Raw genomic sequence first — 23,122 nt, 5'->3', positions numbered from 1 at the left:
TCTGTGTTTTTATGCCTAATATCTTTACTTACTAGTCGTTCCATTTATCTTTATGACTGTGTGTCACTGTACACACTCTGTCCTCTACATTATAATCAATCGTCCTTGTAGACTGAGTTAAGAGCAGTGGTACATGTAGTAGAGTAGAAAGTGAGGATAAAGGATGTGCTGCCACCTCCTGGCTGTAGTTGAAGGTGGACATTTTATTCTCTTATTCTCATAAATTAATCATCATTAATTATGTTCTACAGAAAAAAAACATGTTTAGAATAAAAAAAGAAAGTGTTGTCTATAAATTTCTTCACTTAAACTTTAATTTGAGTTCTCCTAACTTTCTTTTTTATCATAAAGGTTAGTTTTCTTACGTGCATCCTCTTGAACTTTGACAGTAAATTATCAGCAGCTATTTTTACCCTCTGATGTCTCCAGTCCTAAACCTGTGATATCAGAACATGTCGTTCTTGTTTTTTAAATACAATTCTCTTAAAAACTGTGCAACACTTGACAATTTTTCTCCAAGATATATAACCAAAAATAAAAAATTACACATGCATTATCTTTTACTGCATATAGAGATGATGGCAAGCACAAGTGAAGTGAGGCACTGTTCCTGTTGGTCAGTAAACAGTCAGCAGCTGCATTATATGGAGTTCAGCTTGATTCTCTTCATAACACGTTAAGTCTTCTTAAAGAGGAAATTCTTTGTTTGCTGGAACAGAACCACAAATGTTTCACTCCATATTTAATTTCTTCCATTTTATTGTCTTTCCTGTCTTATCTGTGTTTCCAGATTCCAATGAAAGTGGCTAACCTCTGACTGAAAGTGAAGCAGTCATGCTGACAGAGGAAGGTAGGAGCAACCGGGAACACTTTTCCTCTGGATAAAAACCAGGCACGGATAAAAGTTTGGCAGTCAGCACTTTGAATGGAAATCTGTGCCAACTAGAAATTTATCCAGATGATACACGGACACAGCAACAGGGTCAAAGTGGTTCAGCTCAAACCGAAGAGCAGAAAAACAACAAAGTCTGAAGTAGAAATGTTGGAGAAGTTCAACCCGCCCCTAACAGCACACTCAAAGAGCACCAGCTGATCATGTTTTAGCTACCATGAACTTTATTTTAAATTATTTATATCTAACATCAGTTATAAGGTTCATACAGACAACTCACTGTCTGTTATACTGACATGTTTTCAATTAAATCTGTAGCTCAAATTTACAGTAGAATCCACAACTTCACTGCTCCACACATCATCAAAAACTCCCCAGAAATGTTTTGTTCTGTGATCATATAAACACATCAAAGTTGCCATTTTTAATCAGTAGGAGGAAAACTGTGTGAGAGAGTATGGAAGTACTCATGTTACTGTTTAATATGCATAAACACTGTTACACTAAGTATTTCTACATCATTACTTCCAACGTCTTGCATTTATTGAAGTGAGAAATCATCAGAAATTATGTCAAGTAAACTGAAAATGTCTCTACTTCTTTCTCACTTTAAGGGAAAATATCTTAAAACAAGAGCAACTGAGCAAGAATTTTATTAAAGGACCAAGACAAAGCATTTACACCACACACGATCACATTCACAAGTGCATCATCTCAGTGCCTTGGTGATATCGATTAACCTAATATGCAATTAAATAACTCATTTTAGGATTTAAAAGCTAAGAGATAAAATACATATTGTAAAAGACTAATTCCATCCTGCTCTCTCTGAGTGTGTCACTCCCAAAACAAAATTAAAATACTTTTGGCTCCTTGTAAGATTGTAAGTTAGTTATAGCCAGTTTTTGCAGTGATCCTGATTAATCAGAGGATGATCCCTGCAGCTCCAGGTGCAGCTCGCACAGAGCGGACAGGTAATCTTCGTTGTCCTTGTCATAGTTCAGAGCTTTCTCATAAAACTCAGCAGCTCTCTTCGCCCTCAGCTCTGGCCACCTGACCCAGCAGAGCGAGAGCTTCACCATCACCTGGATTCTTTTTCAGACGCCTGTCAGCGATCTGCTTCAGTTCCTGCAGGAAAAAATAGAGGAACAATGAAAGATTAATTTATGTTCCAAAGAAGTAGATTCTCTTCATCTGGGCGTAGCGTTTTCAGGGGGAGAAAACATTACAGTCATTATGCTTTAATTAAAAAAACCCCAATGTTTTACAATTATACAAGATTTTTTAGAAATGACAGGTGCACCATCCAAAGTGGGACTGATGCCACATCTCCTCACATGACCTAGTGACAGACAGAACAGCTGGCAGTCACCAGTAGTTTTCAAAAATGAAGTTGAAAACAGTGAAAACAGTCCTCAGGTGCACAAGTAGGTGGTATTGAACAAAACATTTAAATCAAGCGAGGTTTGATATGAGGTTTTGCTCACACCGCACGAGTTAGTAACAACACTGAGTTTATATAACACGTAACCTTTGTTATGTCTCTAGTGCTCACCTGAGCGCACTGTCTCCACTCATATTTTTTCAGTGGTATCAGCAGCCCCTGCAGAGAGAAAACAGCAGAAGACTATGGTGAAGATAAATCCATCCATACTAAGGTCATGTGGTGGATGTGAGCGGTAACATGTTTCACATTACTGCCCCGACACCTCCACCCTCCAAACAAGGCCTGTTAGTTTTTCTTCTTTCGTTGTTCTTCTTGGGTTGAAACTAGAGATGATGATGGCACGATACCTCTTGTTTTAAGTCCGATACCGATATAAATTTGAAAATCTGCTGAAACCGATATGAATCCGATATTGTCTATTTTAAAATCAATAAAATTGTTTTGTTTTTTTAATATTTGCTGCATTTTGTATAAGTTCATACTCATGTTTAAAAAGCCAAAACACTAAAGCTATTCTATTGTACTTGGATGCAAAAAACACTGCACCCAAAATACTTCAGATCAGCAATACTGATCTTTTTACTTAAACTTTTAGCAGAACTTTAAAGTATTTAAAGTAATATTGAAAAGTAATTTAAATGCAATTTTATGTAGATTTCAACAACTCTTTGGTGCTGAAAAAAAAGAAGAAGTGCAATATCAGCACAAAATAATTCAACAGCTAAAAAAAAAAACAGGTTGTAGAATGGACGCTTTTGTACTTAAAGCTGAACATACATAGACATCCAGGGTGGAAAGCAGTGCAAATCAATGCAAACACGGCTTCATGACACTGATCTTCTATCAGGATGGATGTCAGTGTGAGCTGTTTCTGTCACATTTACCTGAGATTGAATTTTGTGCAATTTCTATACAAAACTTAACACGTATGAAAAAAGTGTTTTCATTGTTTTGTTGTTGTTGTTTTTCTTTCGAACCACAGAACTGTTTAGCCTTCAACACAGTTCTTTTCAAAGTAAAACTCGAGTCAGACTTAGCAATGACAGATGTCCCAGCTTCATATATCGGTTGTTAAGCTTAACGTGGGAATGCTTTACAAACATTCAGAGATGAACTTAGACTCTTGCTTTACTTTTCTGGGATAGCTTGCTTGGAGATGAAATGCTGGTTTGTCAGCACGTAACGAGGCTCCAAATGCTTTCAGTGTGAAGTGACTCCAGACCGCCGACAGGTCTTGTACACAACAGTCACTCTATCACGTGACGCAAACTGCTCCAACATGATAAGGGGACCACCTGGGTTACACCATGTCACAAGTTTTGTGAGGTGCTTTTGTGATATTTGATGGATCGGGCTACATTTTTAATTTCTACCCAATATCCGGCCCAGTAATTTAGGTCAGCATCAGCATCGCACTGATACCAATACTGTATTTTAGATTGGTCCATCCTTAGATGAACCGTGGAACATTAAGAGGCAGCTGCATGTCTAACACTGTACATGCAGCTGGCATGTCTGGCACCTAGAAACTTACCTCTTTATAGTGAGCGATGGCTTGAGCCTCGTTTTTTATGTGATAATGAAGAAAGTCACCGTAGTACTGATGGATAATCAGACAAACCCTTTTCTCCTTCAACTCTGGTAACTTCTCCAAGCAGTGCTTGAAAGTCTCCTCAGCCCTGAGAAACAACGAGATGTTTAGGAATTTACACCCAGAGGAAATAAAGGAGGAAATCGTGCAGCTTTGTTTAGACAAGCACCTGCTCAAATCCCCTTCCTCTGCGTACAACAGTGCCAGTTCAGCGCACGCCCGGACAAAGGATGGTTTCATCTCCACAGCTTCTTCAAGGTGACTAATACAGCAACGCCTCCACTTACCCTCCTCTTCTGTGGAGCATTAAAGGATGATTTGAGTTGTGTTGATTAAAGGATAACATGTTGTATATTTCTGTGTACCTGTGTTGCTGAAGGGCCCGCGGCGCTGTTCAGCAATTTTCTTCTGCTTGTAGCACAGAGCCAGCTGGTAGGTGAAGGAAGGTAATTGATCGCCCCTTCTCAGTCCTCGCTCAAACACAACAATAGCCTCATCCAGTCGATTCTGGAACAGATTTAAAAACACCAGTCAAATACAAATATACAAGGAGAGAGGCTAAGCCTACGCTTGAAGTCACTGAGGTGTTTGTTGGTGGGGTGATGTGATGTCACTGGTATAAATGAACTTGTTAAACTTGCTAAAGTCCAATAACTCCATCTTGTCCTTTAGAATCTTTGTTCCAAAGCCATACTTGTCCCAAAATTTCATCTTGAAAATTGATGACTATGTCAAGGTTAAAAACTTGGGCGTGTGGTGCTCTCCTTCGAGTCCCATGTAAAAGAGACAACAAAGACTGTCTTTTATCATTTAAGGAACATACCAAAATTCAGACAACATTTATCAAGCAACACTGCAGAGGTCTGTCTCCAAGCATTTGTGTCTTCACGTATCGATTATTGTATTGTACACTCTCCTTTCTGGGCTACCAAAGAAAGGTTTTAGAGGTTTACAGATGGTGCGAAATGCAGCTCGGGTCCTCTACCAGAGGCCTGGGAGCTTGAGGGTCCTGCGCAGTATCTTAGCTGTTCCCAGGACTGCGCTCTTCTGGACAGAGATCTCCGATGTTATTCCCGGGATCTGCTGGAGCCACTCGCCTAGCTTGGGAGTCACCGCACCTAGTGCTCCGATTACCAAGGGGACCACGGTTACCTTCACCCTCCACATCCTCTCGAGCTCTTCTCTGAGCCCTTGGTATTTCTCCAGCTTCTCGTGTTCCTTCTTCCTGATATTGCTGTCATTCGGAACCGCTACATCGATCACTACGGTCGTCTTCTTCTGTTTGTCTACCACCACTATGTCTGGTTGGTTAGCCACCACCATTTTGTCCGTCTGTATCTGGAAGTCCCACAGGATCTTAGCTCGGTCATTCTCCACCACCCTAGGGGATGTCTCCCATTTGATATCAGGACTTCAAGGGCATATTCAGCACAGATGTTCCTGTACACTATGCCGGCCACTTGGTTATGGCGTTCCATGTATGCCTTGCCTGCTAGCATCTTGCACCCTGCTGTTATGTGCTGGATTGTCTCTGGAGCATCTTTACACAGCCTGCACCTGGGGTCTTGCCTGGTGTGATAGACCCCAGCTCACTAAAACCCTTTAAATTTGGGGCAAATTTTCTTGTGTGATTAAATGTGATTAATCAAGATTAATTAAGCACAAAACCTCTAATTAGTTAGATTAATTTTTTTAATTGAGTCCCACTCTGCCCGTCAGACTACTCAAAATGGAAAGCAGTGCTCTACCTGCACTGTGTATAGTGTAGTAGAGCACTGCTGGCTTCGACTGAGGATATTGTTGGGTGGTGGAAGTAATACTTTGAGGAGCTCCTTAATCCAACTGACACACCTTCAGTACAGGAAACAGAGTCACGGGACGAAGGGAACAATTTGTCCATCACCGGGCGTGAGGTTATTGAGGCAGTAAATAATAAGTTACTGGGCCCAAGACCCAGTGAGCAGAAGTAAGAATTAATAAGACCAAAGTTGCAGACTTACCCGATTAAGTAAGTAATTTCCTGAGTGGCGAATGACATGAGGGTTATCAGGATCATTTTCTAGTGCTTTCTTCACCCGATCATCAGCCTCTTCGTATTTCTTATAGGCCACCAGCTTCAAGGCCAGCATGCACTGCAGAGCAGCGTTATTTGGGTTGATCTCCAATGCAAAGCGAAGCCGTTTGGTGGCTTTGGATTCCTCCCCGTCCTGTTTATTTTCTGCAAACCACTGCAGATGAGAATCTGGTTAGTCTACAGTTTATTTCACTTGAATAAAAAAATTAGTCATTGAAACTTCTAAAAATCATACTGACGCTGAAGTAACCGATGCCACTGAAGGAGCCTTAAGTTTATCATTTGGTGCTGTCTAGAGAAATATCCAAATACTCTTCATTCTTATCATAAAACTGACCTGTTCTCTGCAAAAGAGGGCGATGGCGTAGCCGGCGTTCCACTCGGTGTCATGAGGCTGTACCTCAAGTGCTTTATGAAAACAGTCGATGGCGTCTGAGAGAGAAGACCTCGACACCTTGAAATAGGTCCAGGCTTGTTCTCCGTAGACCTCTGGGAGGAGACTTCCTGATGAACCAGTGGGATACTTCACCTGCAGAGGGAGAAGGAAGCGTCAGAGGTTCAACAGCAGTGATCATCATGTTTGATCTGATTGGTTTACATACCAGTATGTCCTCGACTCTCTGACAGTAGCTTTGTGACTGTGCAAAGTCTCCAGCATGATATTTCAGCCAGGCCATGTCTCCATACGTCACAATCAGCCGCTTCTCACTCTCATCACCGTATCTCTCCCTGATGGTCTCCTCTGATTGGTTTAAAAGTGACAGCGCTTCCTCTCGTTGATCCTTAAGATGCCTGAGGACCAACAGGTCATCAACAGCTGTTCTACAACTGGTGTTTAACTACGAGGCATTTACAACACCTGACAAGAAACTTACTTGAGACTAACACTTGTTGATGATTCATTTAGGTTTTTATCTGAGGTTCATGACTCCAGGGTTAGATAATTACTGCATTTCCACCAGAAAAACAAGAGTCCAAACAAGCTTCAGGAAACAGATTTATATCAAGATTCTTAAAGAATCAGAAACTTCAGTCCAATACTCCAATAATGTTTCTCTTCATATTACATGTTTGTATTAAGGTTGAAATAATGAGGTAAACATAAAGCAAGCTGACGTTTTTCTTCTAGCTGTAGCTTTGCTAAGCTGGTAGGTAACATTAGCAGAAGAAACACAGCTCAGGGTTGGATCTGATCCTGAAAACAAAACTATCTCTCTATCATTCAAATATAAATCCTGCTGATGCTGACCACTGTTTCCTTTGACGGTCAAATTTCTCTTTGGTCAGACGGACTTCAGTGAGAAAAACTGTCTTTCTTCTGGCTAATGTTAGCTCTTCTCTTTTTCTAGCAGAGTCACAGAAATAAAAGTGTTGAGATTTGAATGAGCAGAATAAATCCACTTTAGCTTTTCCTTCATCAGACAGCTACAGAAACTGTACCTGACATAAGCCAAGAGGCTGTAGGTGCAACTCTCTCCCTCAAGCTGACGCTGATGAAAATCTATGTCGATCTGTAGTCGAATGCTCAGGGTTTCCAGGTCCACGTCCAGGTCCAGATCCCAGGTGAAGTGACACTGCAACTGCTGCAGCCTGCTGAGCAGAGCGCTGCTATCTTCACTGTAAGAGAGTCACAAAGAAAACGCTGTGAGGAGCATCAGAGGGAGAGCATCAAACCAGGACTGGCTGAACCGAGGCTCACTCAGTGCTCTGACACACCTGAGGATCCTGTTTCTACAACCAGCACATGTCAGCTCACCCAGACCTCCCAGCTCCTCTCCTTGAGAAAATTCACTTTGTGTGATCAATCAATCAGTGAAATCAGTGATGTGGTTTGAATCTCACACTGAGGAACCAGAAGAAACCTTAGATGTGGAGTGAGACACAAGAGTTTGTGTTAGGGGACAGCTAATGTTGTGATACACAGGTTTGTACTTGTGGAATATTTTTGATATTGTTCTGTAAAATATTTTTGGATATGAGACCAAACAATTTGTTCTCGTTTAACTCATTTGAGCACATTCCAGTGTTAAGATGTCTAGTTAGAGATGTTAGATGCATCAGTTTCCCGTGTTTTTCCAGTTACCAGTGTTCATGGTCTGGAATTAATATTGTTGAAGAGGTGAGCACTGAAGAAGGTAAACAGGAACATGGACTTGTGTGTACATGCTAGGTAGTTGTGAGCAAACAGGGCTTAAGTGTGTGGATTTTGGGAAGTTTAGGCTGGTAGTAGAATGAATGAAGTGCATTCCAAGCAGCACTAAGTGTGCAGCACTCTGTGCACTCCTCAGTGCAGTGCCATGCATTGCTCTCCAGAAACTGAGACTGTTTGCTTGACACTGTTCAGCCACTGTACAAAGACTCTATGCATGATCATGAAACAACAAATAAAAGGTTGACTGCACAAGAACTGAAGGGTCAGAGTCCTGAGGTTAAAGTGCAACCTGCGACAAGTAACAAGGGAGTCACCTCAAGATGATCCATCATCAACCTTTTTATTCATGTCTGAGTTTGAGAAGATAACGATGGGCGTCTCTAACTCTTCATTGTACTTTTGAACAATAATAAAATTCTGATTCATGTGTGGATTTACTGGATAGTTAAATATGCTCAATAATGATTAGAACATTATCTTTAAACACATATAATGTGAATGTCTCTCTGTCAGGAATCGCTGTGCGGCAGGCAGGAGTTGGACCCAAAATGCAGGACTCACAGACTCAGGGAGGTGAACTCAAAACTCAGCTTTATTTGCTGGCAGGGAAAAAACATACAAACTAATCTAAACTGGGAAACCACAAACTAAGAACTCACAGAGAGACACAGGGAGATCCACACAGCATGAGGGACGACGCAACACTGCCTCAGAGAAACACAGGGTTTAAATACACTGGGGAGTAACGAGGGGAATGAGACACAGAAGGAGGGCACAGCTGGGAGAAATCAGGACTGACGAGACAAGCAAAGCATGACGCATTCACATGAGACACGGACCATCAAAGTAAAACAGGAAGTATCACACAGAGACGCGAACTTGACACAGTGGAGACAGCAACTAAGAAATACAGAGACATAAACCATAAGGCAGAGGTCTAAGAACCAAAATACACAGGGAAATACTCAGCTGGGAACACAAGAGACTAGACTAGAGAGAGTAACAAAAGACCAACCATGAGAACATAACGCACAATGCAGAGTGACAGAAAACAAGAAACTCAAACATGCAAAGACACACAATTACACAGAACAGAGGGGACACAGAGAGACATGAAGGGCAAGGGATCAAAACTAGAAGCCATAGAATAAATCACACACACAAGTACAATAATACAAAAATCACAAAGAACTAAAAACGCTGGGTCAGGAGACCCAGGACCGTGACACTCTCTCTCTCTCTCTCTCTCTCTCTCTCTCTCTCTCTCTCTCTGTGTGTGTGTGTGTGTGTGTGTGTGTGTGTGTGTGTGTGTGTGTGTGTGTGTGATAACAGACCATATTATTGTGGCTGTAAAAACAGTGATGTCATATCCATTAGCCGTTAATCAAACATTAACATTTCAAGAATATGAAACCAACGAGCAGCTCATTATAAAAACACATTTTTGTGTTTCTTGTTTAAATATTTATTATTACTCATTAATAAGACAAAAGTGTTTCTTATTTGATTTATCAATTAAATAACTGATAGAATATTTGACTAATAAAATAATTGATTACTGCAGCACCAGTTATTATTTTCACATACAAGGTTTATAATTTGTTAATGTCCACTTTCTCCTCTTCCTCTGATATCAGTCCCCTGTTACATGCACAGGTAGACAGACTGTGTTACTTTGTATCTCTCTGCGTGCACCTGAGCGCCAGGTAAGCTAAACTACTGCTGCATTTAAAGTCCATCAGGTGGTTCACTTTGTGATAAATGATCGATTATTGATCAGAGGTTTGACAAACTGACCTCATGTTGGAGCACACAGAGACCTCCTCCTCCTTAGACACAGCAAACTGACTGAACACGAAGAGTTCGTGGACCGATCTGTGAAGCTCTCACCTTTGTCACACAAACCACACACACTTCTCGTGGTGCCTTCAGGGCCTCGCTGAAAACAGGTAAAAGGCTGACGGCTCAGATCGCTCATCCTCTCCTCTCCTGTCCTCTCGAGAACTTAATGGCCATAAATAGAAACTATGTTAGAAGACGGAAGGCGCATATTTTAGAAAGGAAGAAAGATTTCCGACGAGAAGGCTGGGCTTTCTGTTTTATATGAGAGGTACATGAAGGCACCACAAGAGGACGTAAGGTTTCGTTTCTGCATCTCAGCTGAGAGCGTCTCCAAAGATCACTGATCAGCCATTGATCTGTAAATGATTGATCTGAGGTCAGCGTTTCTCACTGAACGACCACTCAGTGACCGATCAGTCGGCGCATAATCGTTTCTTCATCTTCATCGGTGTGTACTCTGAGGAAGAGGAGGACTGTTTCCTGTAACATGACGTGAGTTCGCATTAGCTTCACAGCTGATTTCCGACTTTCGAAAACTACCCCAAATACTACACATATTGGCACTACTACTACTAGGCGAGGTGGTAGAAGTACTAGTGTTAAAAATACTCCAGTAAAAGCTGCAGTACAGATTAAAGTAAAAACAAACAAAGTGCAGTCTCTGACATGCAAAGGTTTGTTTTTCTTTGTGATCCTCTTAAAGTGAAGGAAGCAGCGCTCTGCTCAGGAGGCTGCAGCAGCTGCAGTGTCACTTCACCTGGGATCTGAAGAAGGACGTGGACCTGAAGAACCTCAGCACTCGACTACAGGACCACATAAAACTGCAGCTCGGCCAGCGCGGGGCAGTGGCTCGATCATACAGCTTCTTGGCTTATGTCAGGTACAGTTTCCACAGCAGTGGGCAAAATTACTTTTGGGTAATTTAACTAATTTAACTACTGGCGAGATGCAAATGCCAGCAACATAGCGACAGGCTGATCTTGTCGTTCGGTCGGTGGGTAGATGGATAGATAGCTAGATAGATAGCTAGCTAGATAGATAGATAGATAGAGTGGTTGACCTGTGACCCTCCATGTGTCAAACACCTCCAGATTCTAACCAATGATATTTCCACTCTTACGGATTACCTTGTTGATCCTGCTCCATCTCTGGCACTGATGATCGTGTGGATGAACCTAGTCACAGTTCTTTTTCCTCTGGAGGTCAACCACAATCTGTTTTGTCTTGCTGACATTCAAAGAGACGAGATTTATTTTGGACCGCTTTACAAAGTTCCTCACAAGCTCCCTGTACTCCATAATACACCCAACCCCTGTAGTGTCATCAGAGAACTTCTGCAGGTGGCATGTTTAACTGTTACACTGGACGTCTGAGGAGCACAAGGTAAACAGAAATGGTGATAGGACTGCCCCACCACCACAACAGACAAACTCAGACCTCTCTGACAGATAGTCAGCACTCCAGGAGACAGTAGAAGTGGTGATCCATGATATGAACTGATCTCAAACAGTATGGATTGTATCAGTCAGTCTTTGTGGCTGAATTTCCTGACAGTACCCACCTATCCTGTATGTGGGTACGATCTTAATATAAATCTGCCTCCTAAAACTTGTTTGCATGATTATTTTGGTGGAAATGCAGGTAAAGTATTTATCTTAACACCCATGGGGTCTAGAACCTTAGCTAAATGTCAACAAATAAAGACCTGCTGCAGGGCTGTTATTGAAGACCAGGCCAGGTGTAGACATCTGAAGTATGATTCCAGAAAAACATGATTTAATTATAAGCATGTGTTGATGGTCCTCAGGTATCTTCAGAATCAACGAGAGGAAGCGCTGTCACTTTTAAACCAATCAGAGGAGACCATCAGGGAGCGTCATGGGGATGAGAGTGAGAGGCGGCTGATTGTGACGTATGGAGACATGGCCTGGCTGAAATATCATGCTGGAGACTTTGCACAGTCACAAAGCTACTGTCAGAAAGTCGAGGACATGCTGGTATGTACACCAATCAGATCAAATGTTATAGATCACATGCTTCTGAACCTCTGACTGCAGCTGAACCTTCTCCCTCTGCAGGTGAAGTATCCCACTGGTTCATCAGCAAGTCTCCTTCCAGAGGTCTACGGAGAACAAGCCTGGACCTACCTCAAGTTGTCAAAATCTTACTACTTACAAGCCGTTGACAGTTTTCGTAAAGCACTTGAGACACAGACTGATGACATTGAGTGGAACGCCGGCTACGCCATCGCCCTCTTTCGCACAGAAGAGGTCAGTTTTATAAGTTTGATATCAGTTAATAAATTTATTATGTTTATATTGTTCTAAAAAACAGCCAATTTATCAGTTTCTAAAAAAAAAACCCAGCAGTTCATTGGGGTGTGGTTCTCAGCAGTTCACAGTAGACTAACCAGTTTCTCATCTGCAGTGGGTTTTAGAAAACTTACAGGAAACTGAGGAGCCTCCATCCATCAAACAGCTTCACTTTGCCCTGGAGCTCAACCCCGATGATGCTGTTCTGCAGTCCATGCTGGCCGTGAAGCTCGGAGCCTATAAGAAATATGAAGAAGCTGAGGGTCTGCTGAAGAAAGCACTGAAAACTGATCCTGATAACCCTCATGTCAGCCGCTACGTAGGAAAATACTTTCGTAATCATGTAAGTCTGAATTTGGATATTGTAAATGCTTACTACTCATGCAACCACAGATAATGTGATTCTTCCAAGGTCATGTAATATAAGAGTCAGTGCACAGGTCCATGGAGATCTTTTATTTAAAGATGGTAAAGCATGCACCCTGACCCTACATCAGCTCCAAAGAAGGCTGTCAAAGATGTGCAGCTCTGTATATTTTAGCTTCCACGGAGTTTTTAGATTATCTGTGATCGTTGTTAAAGACTAACTCGGCCTTTTCTTAAATGAGCCATGCTGGTTGGGCTGGGTTTCCCATTCTCTAATTCTGATCTGTTTCTGTCCTTTTATCTGTATTTTCACCTTCCTGAATTCTCCTGATTCAGAAATAGTAAAATCTGTATTATTTTATTCTGACCAGTGACCTGAATCAGGCTTGAGACTGAAAAAACAGATTACTAAAGTTTTTTATGCTTAATTTAGTGGTTCTGAGTTCCTTCCTTCAGTGAAGACAGAGGAAGTTAATGTTTCCACTAAATTGTTAGATTAGATTAGATTAGATTAGATGAAACTTTATTAATCCCTCGGCTGGGTTCCTCCGGGAGATTCAGTAATTGTCGAGGAACTTCTTCCAGGATTGAGGCATTCTTCTTTAGTTTTTTACTAATTTTTGTGAAAATGACCATTAAATGTTGTTTCAGCATCAACTGGACGAGTCTATTGATATGTTGGAGCGAGCGTTGAAGAGGACCACCCAGTCATCTTTCATCCACCACCAGCTGGCGCTGTGCTACAAGAGGAAGAAGATTGCTGAGCAGAGCCACAAGCCCTTCAGCAACCAAAGTACGCTCAAACATACTGCATGTCTAAAGGTCCAGTTATCCCCAAACTCAGAGATAAACCATGATTTCTGGCTCCACAGGAGAGGTGCGGTACTGGAGGCGTTCTTGTATTCGTGAATTTGAAATGGCTGTTAAGATAAAGCCGTCCTTTCATCTTGCGTGGGCTGACCTGGCACTGCTGTATGCAGAGGAAAGGAATTTCAGAAGGTACTCCTCTGTGGAAAGCAGCAGTGACTCCTGTCTTTTTGCTCGGCGCATGTTTGTCATCATCACGATCATCTCTTTGTTTCTCAGGGCAGAGGAGATTTTCCAGCAGTGCTTGTTGAAGTTACCAGAGTGTGATGAAAGCCTTTCTCAAGCTATCCATCAGCGCTTTGGTGACTTTCATTACCATCACAAAAGAAATGAAGCTCAAGCCATCGTTCACTACACCAAGGTTGGTTAAGAGGTGCAAAGCAATCGATTGAAATACGATTAAAACCAGTATTAATTGGAACGTGAATCACATGACCTCAAAACTCTGTCACGTGACCAGCACAGACCCCTGAAGGGCAAAACATGTCCCAGAATAAAGCAGTGGACACAGCAGCTGTACTGGTTTGTTGTTGTAAAGAGAGCTGAGCTTGAAGTCAGCTCTGTTTGTTTACTGATCAGTTCACCTTCACCTGTAGCCACGAGTTGTGGGCAGCGACTGAAAGAATAAGATAAACGATCCTTGCAGCAGGAACGACCCTCCTCTGAAGGGTGTCTACAGTTTTATCATTCATGAGGAGCTCAGAGTAGAGCTGCTATTCTTTCACCTGGATGTCTCCTAGGTGTTTGAAGCATGCGTTACACGAGAATGTCCTCATTTTTCCAGCACACTCTGGAAAGATTATAATCCTCCGCTGTCTTGGGAATCTTTGGTGTCTCTTCCAAAAAGGTTGTATCAAAAGAGATCTGGAGAAAACTGCTGTCTTTTTGCTAAAAGGTAGTAGATGTATGCACTAAGTTGAAAAAAAATCTACATCCGAAATCCACATAAGTCACGTATCATTTTACTAAATGAGTAAAAACAATTAAGTCCCTGCCGTAGCTCGTCTTGATGGAAGCACTGGAGAATGGATGATGAAGGTGGAGCTGCCAGGCATGGAAAATAATCCCTGCCTTAAACATGAGATTTAAGGCAGGGATTATTTTCGATAGTGTGGACGCAGAGCGTTTTCAGAAGAAAACGCCATTTTCAAATCTATCCAGGCCAGTGTGGACGTTGCCTAAATGAGTCTCACGCTTGACGCCATTTATAATTCTTAACTTGTTTGATCTGCCGATCACCACAAACAAGCACAAGCAGAAATTCTGGACTTTTAACTGTGTTTTCAGTGTTACAGTTTTTACTGCTGATAAAAACCTCCCTTATGGCCATTCACACAAAGCAATTAGGTACTAAACAGTGAAATGATCCTATTACAGATTTGCCTCTTTGTCACAGGTCCCTTTCTTTCATCATGTAGGAAAGAGTTAAATATGTTTCACTGATCGGGCCCACTTACGATTAAAGTGGGCTGCATCTGGCCCACCATGTAAAATGAGTTTGACACCCCTGCTCTAAAATAGGAATTCAGGCTAAATGAGCCCAAATCCAGAGGGCCACATGGCAGTAAACAATCAGAACATACACACTCACACTTGAATGTTATTAATGACCAATCAGTTATATCTGTGTTATTAATCTGCCTCCTGTGTCCTGCCTGCAGGGTCTCCTGATACCACTGAAGAAATATGAGAAGAAAATCTGTGCTAAGGTGAGCGCTAAAGGTTATGTGATTAAAGTCTAATCAGTGTTTATGGTCAAAATTTACTGAGACCAAGTCTCCTGTCTGCTGCACCTCTGGACCATTTTCATTAGCAGGACGTGAAGTCAGAGGGAGGCTAATCTGTCAGGTGGAAGCTTTCAGCTTCCAGGTGGTGGAAGATGATTTTAGATTCCTTCCTTTGCAGAAAACTTTGTGATATTTGATTTGTCCATCAAAGGATTTCTCCTTTATCTCTGTGTAGGGCCAAAATTCACTAACACAAACAAGGTGTTTGCGCGTATTTTGAGAAACCTCCCACCTGCTGAACAGGGACTGGCTCTCCTGCACCTTCATATAGACCCTGGCTGTATTCTGATAAAGCACACTCAGTGTACCTGTTTCCACACATCGTCTCAACACAGTACTGAGGGAGTGGAGTCTGGATTGTTTCCACAGCTGTCCTTTCTCTCACCTGCCAACCAGCTTGAATCAGTCCTGTTCTGTGGTTTAAGGCTGGGAGCTGCTGTACTCATATGTCTTCAGTTAGACATTAAATATTTTTTTAATCCTGGTCTGAGAAAGTCACTGAAAATAAAAGTCAGTTTCTCTAAATCCACAGAAATTCATCTGTCTTTGTTCCTCCATCTTTCCTGCAGAAACTCAAGAAGATCGCTGAGAGACGTCTGTCAAGGAATCCGGGTGATGGCGAAGCTCTTGCTCTGCTGGGTCAGGTGGCCAGAGCTGAGGGCAACAGGAAGGAAGCTGCTGAGTTTTATGAGAAAGCTCTGAACTGTGACAAGGACAATGAAGAGTACCTGTCTGCTCTGTGCGAGCTGCGCCTGGAGCTGCAGGGATCATCCTCTGATTAATCATGATCAATGCACCGCTGTTACATCATACTTCAGCCCGCTGAATGTGGACTTGATCCATGTGCTTTCAGAACTGCACAACCTTAACAAATGGGCCCTTCATACCTTTCTGTTAGGTATTAAATTATAAACCATGAAGAAGTTTATGTCCAGGTCTCTGCTCAGATACACTTTTACATATTAATTTAAACTGTTACAAAGAAAACCATTTCTGTTGATTTTAATAAAAATGAAGCTAGCAGGGTTCAAATTTGAGTAAGCGGGTCAAAGATTGTAGATTAACACATAAAATCTCAGATCACTTTTCAGGTTCACATATTTTCTGTGTTTTTACATGTCTGTAATGTTTGTTATATACTTGTAACAGCAGGTCAGTGCTAGCATCACAAGCAGCTGTGGGATGTGATGTCATCATAAAAAAAGAGATTTCAGGGTCATGAGAGTCATTTTCTATTTTAAATAATATTTTCATCTTTTACCTTTAACAAAAAATGTGTACAGGCAGAGGTCACTGTGACTCTGGATCTACAGCTGATGCTCGGCATCTTCCAGATGTTCCAGCTGTGCTTCACATTAAGAAATGAAACCTTTTCTAACTTTATTTAAACACGTCCATGTGAACAAGGCTCTGCAGCTTACCTGTGAGCCACCTTCTCACAGGGGTTACACTCACACATCATCACATCATTTAGGACACTTAAAGCTGCAGTTCACCTGAACCTTACCTGGACAACTGAGTATGTGTGAACACAGGATACACGAGTGTTACATTATTATAACGTTTCAGTCAGAATATTCTGAAAATTACAGAGGGATCTTACCACACACTCACACAGGTTACCTTGTAATGTTGATCCAACCGAGAATATCAGGCAACCATCAACATCATAGCGGTGAAAGAAGAATTTTGTGAAAGAGCAAACAAGCTTGTGGCTTTACAGCACTTTAAAGTGCTGTTAGTTGTTTTAGTGTTGCTGACAGTGAAGACAGCAAGGTAGGTGAGTGCTGTGTTAGGAGGGGAGGCTGGGTGCCTATATTAGGGTTAGAGTCAGGGTAGAGAGGGACTGGGATTAGTAACTGTGTCCCTGTTGCTGTCCCCTATCATAACCTCCAATGAATTACAGTAGTCCAGCCTAGAAGTAATAAATGCATGAACTAGTTTTTCAGCGTCACTCTGAGACAGGATGTTTCTAATTTTAGAGATGTTGCGCAAATGGAAGAAAGCAGTCTTACATATTTGTTTAATATGTGCATTGAAGGACATATCCTGGTCAAAAATTACTCCAAGGTTCCTCACAGTGTTACTGGAGGCCAAGGTAATGCCATCCAGAGTAAGAATCTGGTTAGATACCATATTTCTAAGATTTTCAGGGCTGAGTACTAGGGGTGCAACAATACTCGTATCGATATTGAACCATTCGATACAGTGCTTTCGGTTCGGTACGCATATGTATGAACAATACAAAATTTGTAATTTATTTTATCAACTTTTCTTCTGACGATGCTGTCTGTGTTGAGCGCTCAGTGAATCTGCGTTCGACTACTCCGCCTAGGCTGCACTGTCGAGTGCAGATCCACTGAGCGCAGCGCAAGCTAGCAAGACAGAAGTTAAGCTCTACTTGCAACATGGCAAATTGAACCTCCCCCACCCTCATTCAGATCTGGCGTTTGGAACTATTTTGGTTTTCATGTGAAGCATGACCCTGAAGGTAAGCGCGTCATGGACAAAAGTAACACAGTATGTCGGATGTGCCACGCAATGCTCAATTGGTGGGAACTAGTGTGTTAGCGCAGCTAGCTTGTTAACGTGTTGACGCCGCCCAGCCCCACGCACGGGGCGATCCGCGGTAGCTCGTTAACGGAGATTTGCCGTGTTGTGGCTTTAACGTCATTTTAACGAGATTAATGCTGGCAGCACTAGTGGGAACACAACGAATATGACTGCACATTTACACTGGCATCATCCTAGTGCAAAGACAAGTGGAAGCAGACAAAAGCAACAAGCACACATGCTACAAACTTTACCGAGTCATTTAGACAGCTGTTAGCACATGATTCTCCTTATGGGGACCTGATATGTTTAATATGCTGCTGAGAATATAGCCCAGAAGAAGCGTATAGTATAGCTTTTATTTTGGAAAGAGCCATTTCTCTGTAATAAACTCTCTTTTCCAAAGATGAGTGATTTCTCGATCAGATAGATTTTTTATTTTATTTTGTTGTTTCAGCAACATTACATTAAAAAAAATGTACTTTTGAGTTAAAATATATATTTATAATTTTAATAAATGACAAATTAAAAAGGCATGAACATTTTTTGTATCGAAAAAATATCGAACCGTTACACCAAAGCATCGAACCGAACCGTGAATTTTGTGTATTGTTGCACCCCTACTGAGTACAATTACCTCAGTTTTGTCTGAATTAAGAAGCAGAGAGTTATATTTTTAAAAACCTGAATAATCTTTATTTTCATAATTTCAGACCAGACCAGTTTAACAAAGATGTGGCAGTGGCACACATTCAAAAGACAAATTAAATTAACAACCAAAGAAAACTCAAGTTTTGTCAAAATACACATTTTGTAACACTTTTTGAAAAAATTAGCAAAATGAAATATTGAAAAAAACAAAAAAAAAACCCACTTTGCTAACACAAAGGTAGACAGCCACTCATGGATTTGGACTCTGAGAGCATTGCCCTTTGCTGTCAGCAGTTACATTACTCAAAGTGTTCACTGACAGATCGATTAATGTGAGTGTCCCAACACTGCAGTGAAAATGAAACAACCTAATTTTTACTACATAAAAGAGAAAGCCATCATGAAATTTGCAGATGACACCACCATCATCGGCTGCATTTCTGATGGAGATGAGGCCGCATACAGTGCAGAGGTGAGAGCCCCGACATCAACTTGCTGCTTAACATCAGCAAAACCAAGGAGCTCATCGTGGATTACAGGAGACTGCAGAGAGGAGGCCACACCTCCATCCACATCAAAGGAGCAGAGGTGGAGAGACTCAGCTACTTCAGATTCCTGGGCATCAACATCAGCGAGGATCTGAGGTGGTCACACCATGTTGGTGTGATCACAAAAGCAGCGAGACAGCAGCTCTTCTGCCTACGGCGCCTGAGAAGATTCGGCATGAACCCCAGAATACTTACAAACTTCTACAGAGCCACCATTGAAAGTATTCTGACTGGCTGCATCACCACCTGCTACGGCAGCTGTAATGCTCTGGATCTCTGCAGAGGGTGGTGAGATAAGCACAGCGCATCACCAGGACTGAACTGCCAGCCATGCAGGATCTTTACAGACAGCGCTGCGTGAGGAAGACGCAGCAGATCCTCTTTGATCCCAGCCACAGACTTTTCACACTCCTGCCGTCCGGGAGGCGATACAGAAGCATTCAGGCCCGCACTACCAGACACAGAGACAGTTTTTACCCACAAGCCATCAGACTTTTGAACTGCTGACATTCTATACACACCATTACACACTCACTGCAACTACTGGACTCTACACACTGTCACTTTAAACCACTTTAAACTCTGACTGCACAAGTTTGTTTTTGCACAACTGTAAATACGAAACGGTGAATACCAAACAATTGCCTCAAATTCTCTTAATATTAATACTTTAGTGTTTTTGTGATGGCCAAACCCATAGTAGCCACACTCTAAAGTCGGTAACTCTTGTATTTTCAATCCTTTGTTAGAACACAATAACTAGTGATGTGTCCTGTGTGTCGAAGCTTCGAAGCGTGTGTTGGGTAATCTCGCGGGAGTTTTTGTGAAGCGCGTATCGAGGCTCGCTTTGATTACGTGTGCAGTGACGTTCGAGGCCTCGCGGGCAGTCCGTACCACGTGACTGATTCAGGAACTGGCTCGCCGGTTCGCGCCAGATTCGAAATAAAATGGCCAGCAAAACACAGCTGATTCCCCATCACACTGTGTTGTGGAATTGGATTACGTATGTGCTACATAGTTACTTCAGCTATTCTTTCTTCGATGGAACCAGCAAGGAAGAGATTTATTTTATTTCATCTCCTAATAAAGTATGCACACAGTAATAAATATCACAAAGATAAGTACCATAATACAAATAAACAACACTACAGATCCTATAATCAGATTTCTGTCTTTTAGTTTATTAAAAAGTGAAGAGCCACAGTTTGTGTGATTATCCAGATGTACATAAGCATGATTACACAGTTACACAATCATACCAAAGCTCTGTCCTGATAGTTTCCACTTTCTCTTTTGTATCAGACATGCTGAGACAATATTCGGGATAAATAACCATGAAAACAATTTATTTATTCAGTTTAGAGGTTTACACATCCCATCAAAGAGTCTGTTTCACTTGAATCGTCCACTTGATGGCGCAGTAGAGCAAATGAATCATCACAATGCTTTGAACCATGAGTCCATATATTTTTTGGGTTAAATAAATGGCAATCCTATTTTTCCAATAATTACTCCTACTTTTTCAACTCGGTCCATCACAGTTTTGTAAGTTATTTTTATTTTTATTATTATTATGGTTATTTTCTTCTTTAATACAACTGCACACTTATATATATTTTCATGTAAAGCTGATGAGCATGAGAAAAATAATTTCATTACAGGTAAATGTGGCTATACTGTTTATCTGTGCATGACAATAAAAATGTTCAACTTGAGAAGTTCTCTACTCTCTGTTGATTGGACAGGAAAGTGTAGTTCAACGAAACACATTAGACTTTCACTATCACTATAGGGTCTGTGTTCTCCACTTGCTGTTGCTTGACGAAAAAACCAAGAGGGTTTGTTGTGTGTTTGTTTGCACTGACTCAACAGGATTTCAATCAGAAGAGACACGTAAAAACTCAAGTTGAATCATATCTGCTTTTTTCACTTCAGTTCAGCTGTTTCTCCTAATGGAGTGTTATAGCCACAATATGAAAAACAATTTTGTTCAGTTGAAAGTTTGAGATTAACCTCAAAATACTGTTTTGAGAATAAAGTCAAAAACAAGAAAAACTGTCACATCTGCTACACCCTCTACAAAATGCCTTGTGTCGATGAGTTACTGAAAATTACTTCAGAATGAGTTTTAGTAACAAATAAATTATGTCTTTTTAGCACACAAGAACAGTACGGAGATGAGTGTACTTTTTATCATGTTGCCTCATATGATGCCCTAATACTCTTTGTTACACTGCCTCCTCTTCTGTAAGCTGATCCAGATTTAAGCAAAACAACAATAAAAAACCTTCAGTCACAAGATGTTTTTAATGAAGGGCTGATGTGTGAAGACGAGTTTACTGCCTTCACACATCAGCTTATTTAAGATGACTAAATTAGGGCAAGTTTTTCATTCTAAGTAAAGAGAACTATTCAGACTCTCCTCCTGTGATAAAGCACTGAGGGTTTATTAAATATAATGAAAGAACTTGTTAGAAACACATAAATAAATGTTTGTCCTGTTTATAAGAGGAGTCTATCTGACCCCTGATCTACGAAACTTGTTGATTTGCCTTCTCCTCCTTTTTTTCATGCTATTACAGCTTCATTTACATCTTGTTGACTTTTTGCTCTGAGCTTATGTTGAATCCTGAACTAATAAGCAAATACTAAGAGCGCCGAGGAATGAGCACAGTATGTATCCAGATTTGAAATTCAAATCAGAGGTTTTACTCAGAGAGATCTGCCACTGATTTGATTAACTTCACCTTTAGGAATTATTTCTTTCCTGAACCTGCTTAAAGTATCATAATGAGTAATTTCATCGCATTAAACAAATCAAGAAAATCTGCATATTCAAATAGTTCACAATCTTCCTCCTCTGAGCTCACTGGGTCATTTCCCCCGATCATAATGTGATGCTGGATGTTGTAAATGTATGGCCAAACTACAAAATCCTCAAGATGGACTACAAAAAGATCATCTTAGATACTTAAAAATCTGCTAATGTTTTGTTTTATGCACAAAATCACTACTTTACCAACTTGGATTTTATTTTAAAGGCTTGTTTATTTCTGATGAATCATATTTACATCATAGTTTACACATTTGGTTGTTTTTTTTAACTTACCCTGCTGTGTAATAGGTCATATTGACTGCCACGCACATATTTCCACTTCACTTCAGAAACTACTTTGAGTAAAAAAAAGCAGGACCATTGAGTGTAGAAAACTATTAAACAGTCATTGAACTGCACCATCTTACTCTAACTCCTCCCAGTCCAGTCAAACTAGACTTTTTTTTATCAGTAGGGGCTTCCCTGGTAATTTTGCAGGATACGCACAATTCAAGCACTCCTTTATATTTTTAGATGTGGTTATTTGGAATATACTGAAGACCTGTAAAATGGAACAAGTGCACCACCTGTGTCCCACCACGGATGATGGAGGAGGGTTAATTTTGCGATATGTTGAGTTTAAACTATATCCAGTGTCACGTTTTATATTTTATGTTTTCCTGCTCTAGATCACAGGGCTACCTTTAAGACACGCGAAGCAAAACCTGATTAAAAAGTAAACAAGGAAGCTTTGATCATATTTTGCCATACATGGCTCGAGACATTACTCATTTCTGAAGTCAGACCCACCCCTTCTCGCATCCTTTACTCTCACCACTCACAGTTGCCCTTTTATACGGTGCTCGTGTGTCGTTTATAATAATCTGGCAGTGCGTACTCGAGCTGTCCACAGCAAGGAATAATCTGTGGTTTAACAGCCATGCTCAGAAAGGGATTTGATGTTTTGTTGAGGCAGAGAAAGGATGACCATGAATAATGTGTTTATCATTAAACTGCTCTGGACTCTATTGTTTTCCCATCTGCTGCTGGTTTATGGCCATGAAGGTAAGAGGTGACAATATTCACATGTTTGCATATGTGATACATTTAGTGTTCCACTTTAACGGTTATAATGTTACCTGGGGATAACTGTATGGTTTTCAACACACGTGTTATAGAGAACATCATGCTCTGTATATGTATATGTATATATATATATATAAGA

At 41.1% G+C, this 23,122-nt stretch overlaps 2 protein-coding genes across 2 annotated transcripts; one reads left to right on the top strand and one right to left on the bottom strand.

Annotated features, from left to right (window-relative positions):
* Positions 1-210: 210 nt before the first annotated feature.
* Positions 211-10,215, bottom strand: LOC102289903 (interferon-induced protein with tetratricopeptide repeats 1). Its single transcript, XM_005950709.2, has 10 exons — positions 9,954-10,215; positions 7,445-7,621; positions 6,607-6,796; positions 6,342-6,533; positions 5,931-6,158; positions 4,296-4,437; positions 4,100-4,226; positions 3,874-4,018; positions 2,448-2,495; positions 211-2,020 (listed from the first exon to the last, which is right to left on the bottom strand). Exons 1-10 carry the CDS (start codon positions 9,956-9,958, stop codon positions 1,913-1,915), a joined length of 1,362 nt encoding a protein of 453 aa, XP_005950771.1. The 5' UTR covers positions 9,959-10,215; the 3' UTR covers positions 211-1,912.
* A 68-nt stretch (positions 10,216-10,283) lies between these two features.
* Positions 10,284-17,228, top strand: LOC102290204 (interferon-induced protein with tetratricopeptide repeats 5). The gene is made up of 10 exons (XM_005950710.3): positions 10,284-10,490; positions 10,702-10,878; positions 11,806-11,995; positions 12,077-12,268; positions 12,426-12,653; positions 13,328-13,469; positions 13,549-13,675; positions 13,763-13,904; positions 15,205-15,252; positions 15,900-17,228. The coding sequence occupies exons 1-10, from the start codon at positions 10,486-10,488 to the stop codon at positions 16,110-16,112; spliced, it is 1,464 nt and encodes a 487-aa protein (XP_005950772.1). The 5' UTR covers positions 10,284-10,485; the 3' UTR covers positions 16,113-17,228.
* Positions 17,229-23,122: the final 5,894 nt, after the last annotated feature.

This window comes from Haplochromis burtoni, unplaced genomic scaffold (genome assembly GCF_018398535.1).
Source record: "Haplochromis burtoni strain Fernald_Lab_line unplaced genomic scaffold, NCSU_Asbu1 Contig_786, whole genome shotgun sequence".
Taxonomy (NCBI): domain Eukaryota; kingdom Metazoa; phylum Chordata; class Actinopteri; order Cichliformes; family Cichlidae; genus Haplochromis; species Haplochromis burtoni.
Note: the sequence above shows the minus strand (reverse complement) of the source record. Positions and strands in the feature narration are given on the sequence as shown.

Coding starts and splice junctions, on each gene's coding strand:
- LOC102290204 (XM_005950710.3), top strand. Junction 12,654..13,327: donor GAAAATACTTTCGTAATCAT/GTAAGTCTGAAT, acceptor ATGTTGTTTCAG/CATCAACTGGACGAGTCTAT. Junction 15,253..15,899: donor AGAAGAAAATCTGTGCTAAG/GTGAGCGCTAAA, acceptor TCTTTCCTGCAG/AAACTCAAGAAGATCGCTGA.
- LOC102289903 (XM_005950709.2), bottom strand. Junction 6,159..6,341: donor CCCTCTTTTGCAGAGAACAG/GTCAGTTTTATG, acceptor TCTCATCTGCAG/TGGTTTGCAGAAAATAAACA. Junction 4,438..5,930: donor GAAATTACTTACTTAATCGG/GTAAGTCTGCAA, acceptor AATCTGTTCCAG/AATCGACTGGATGAGGCTAT.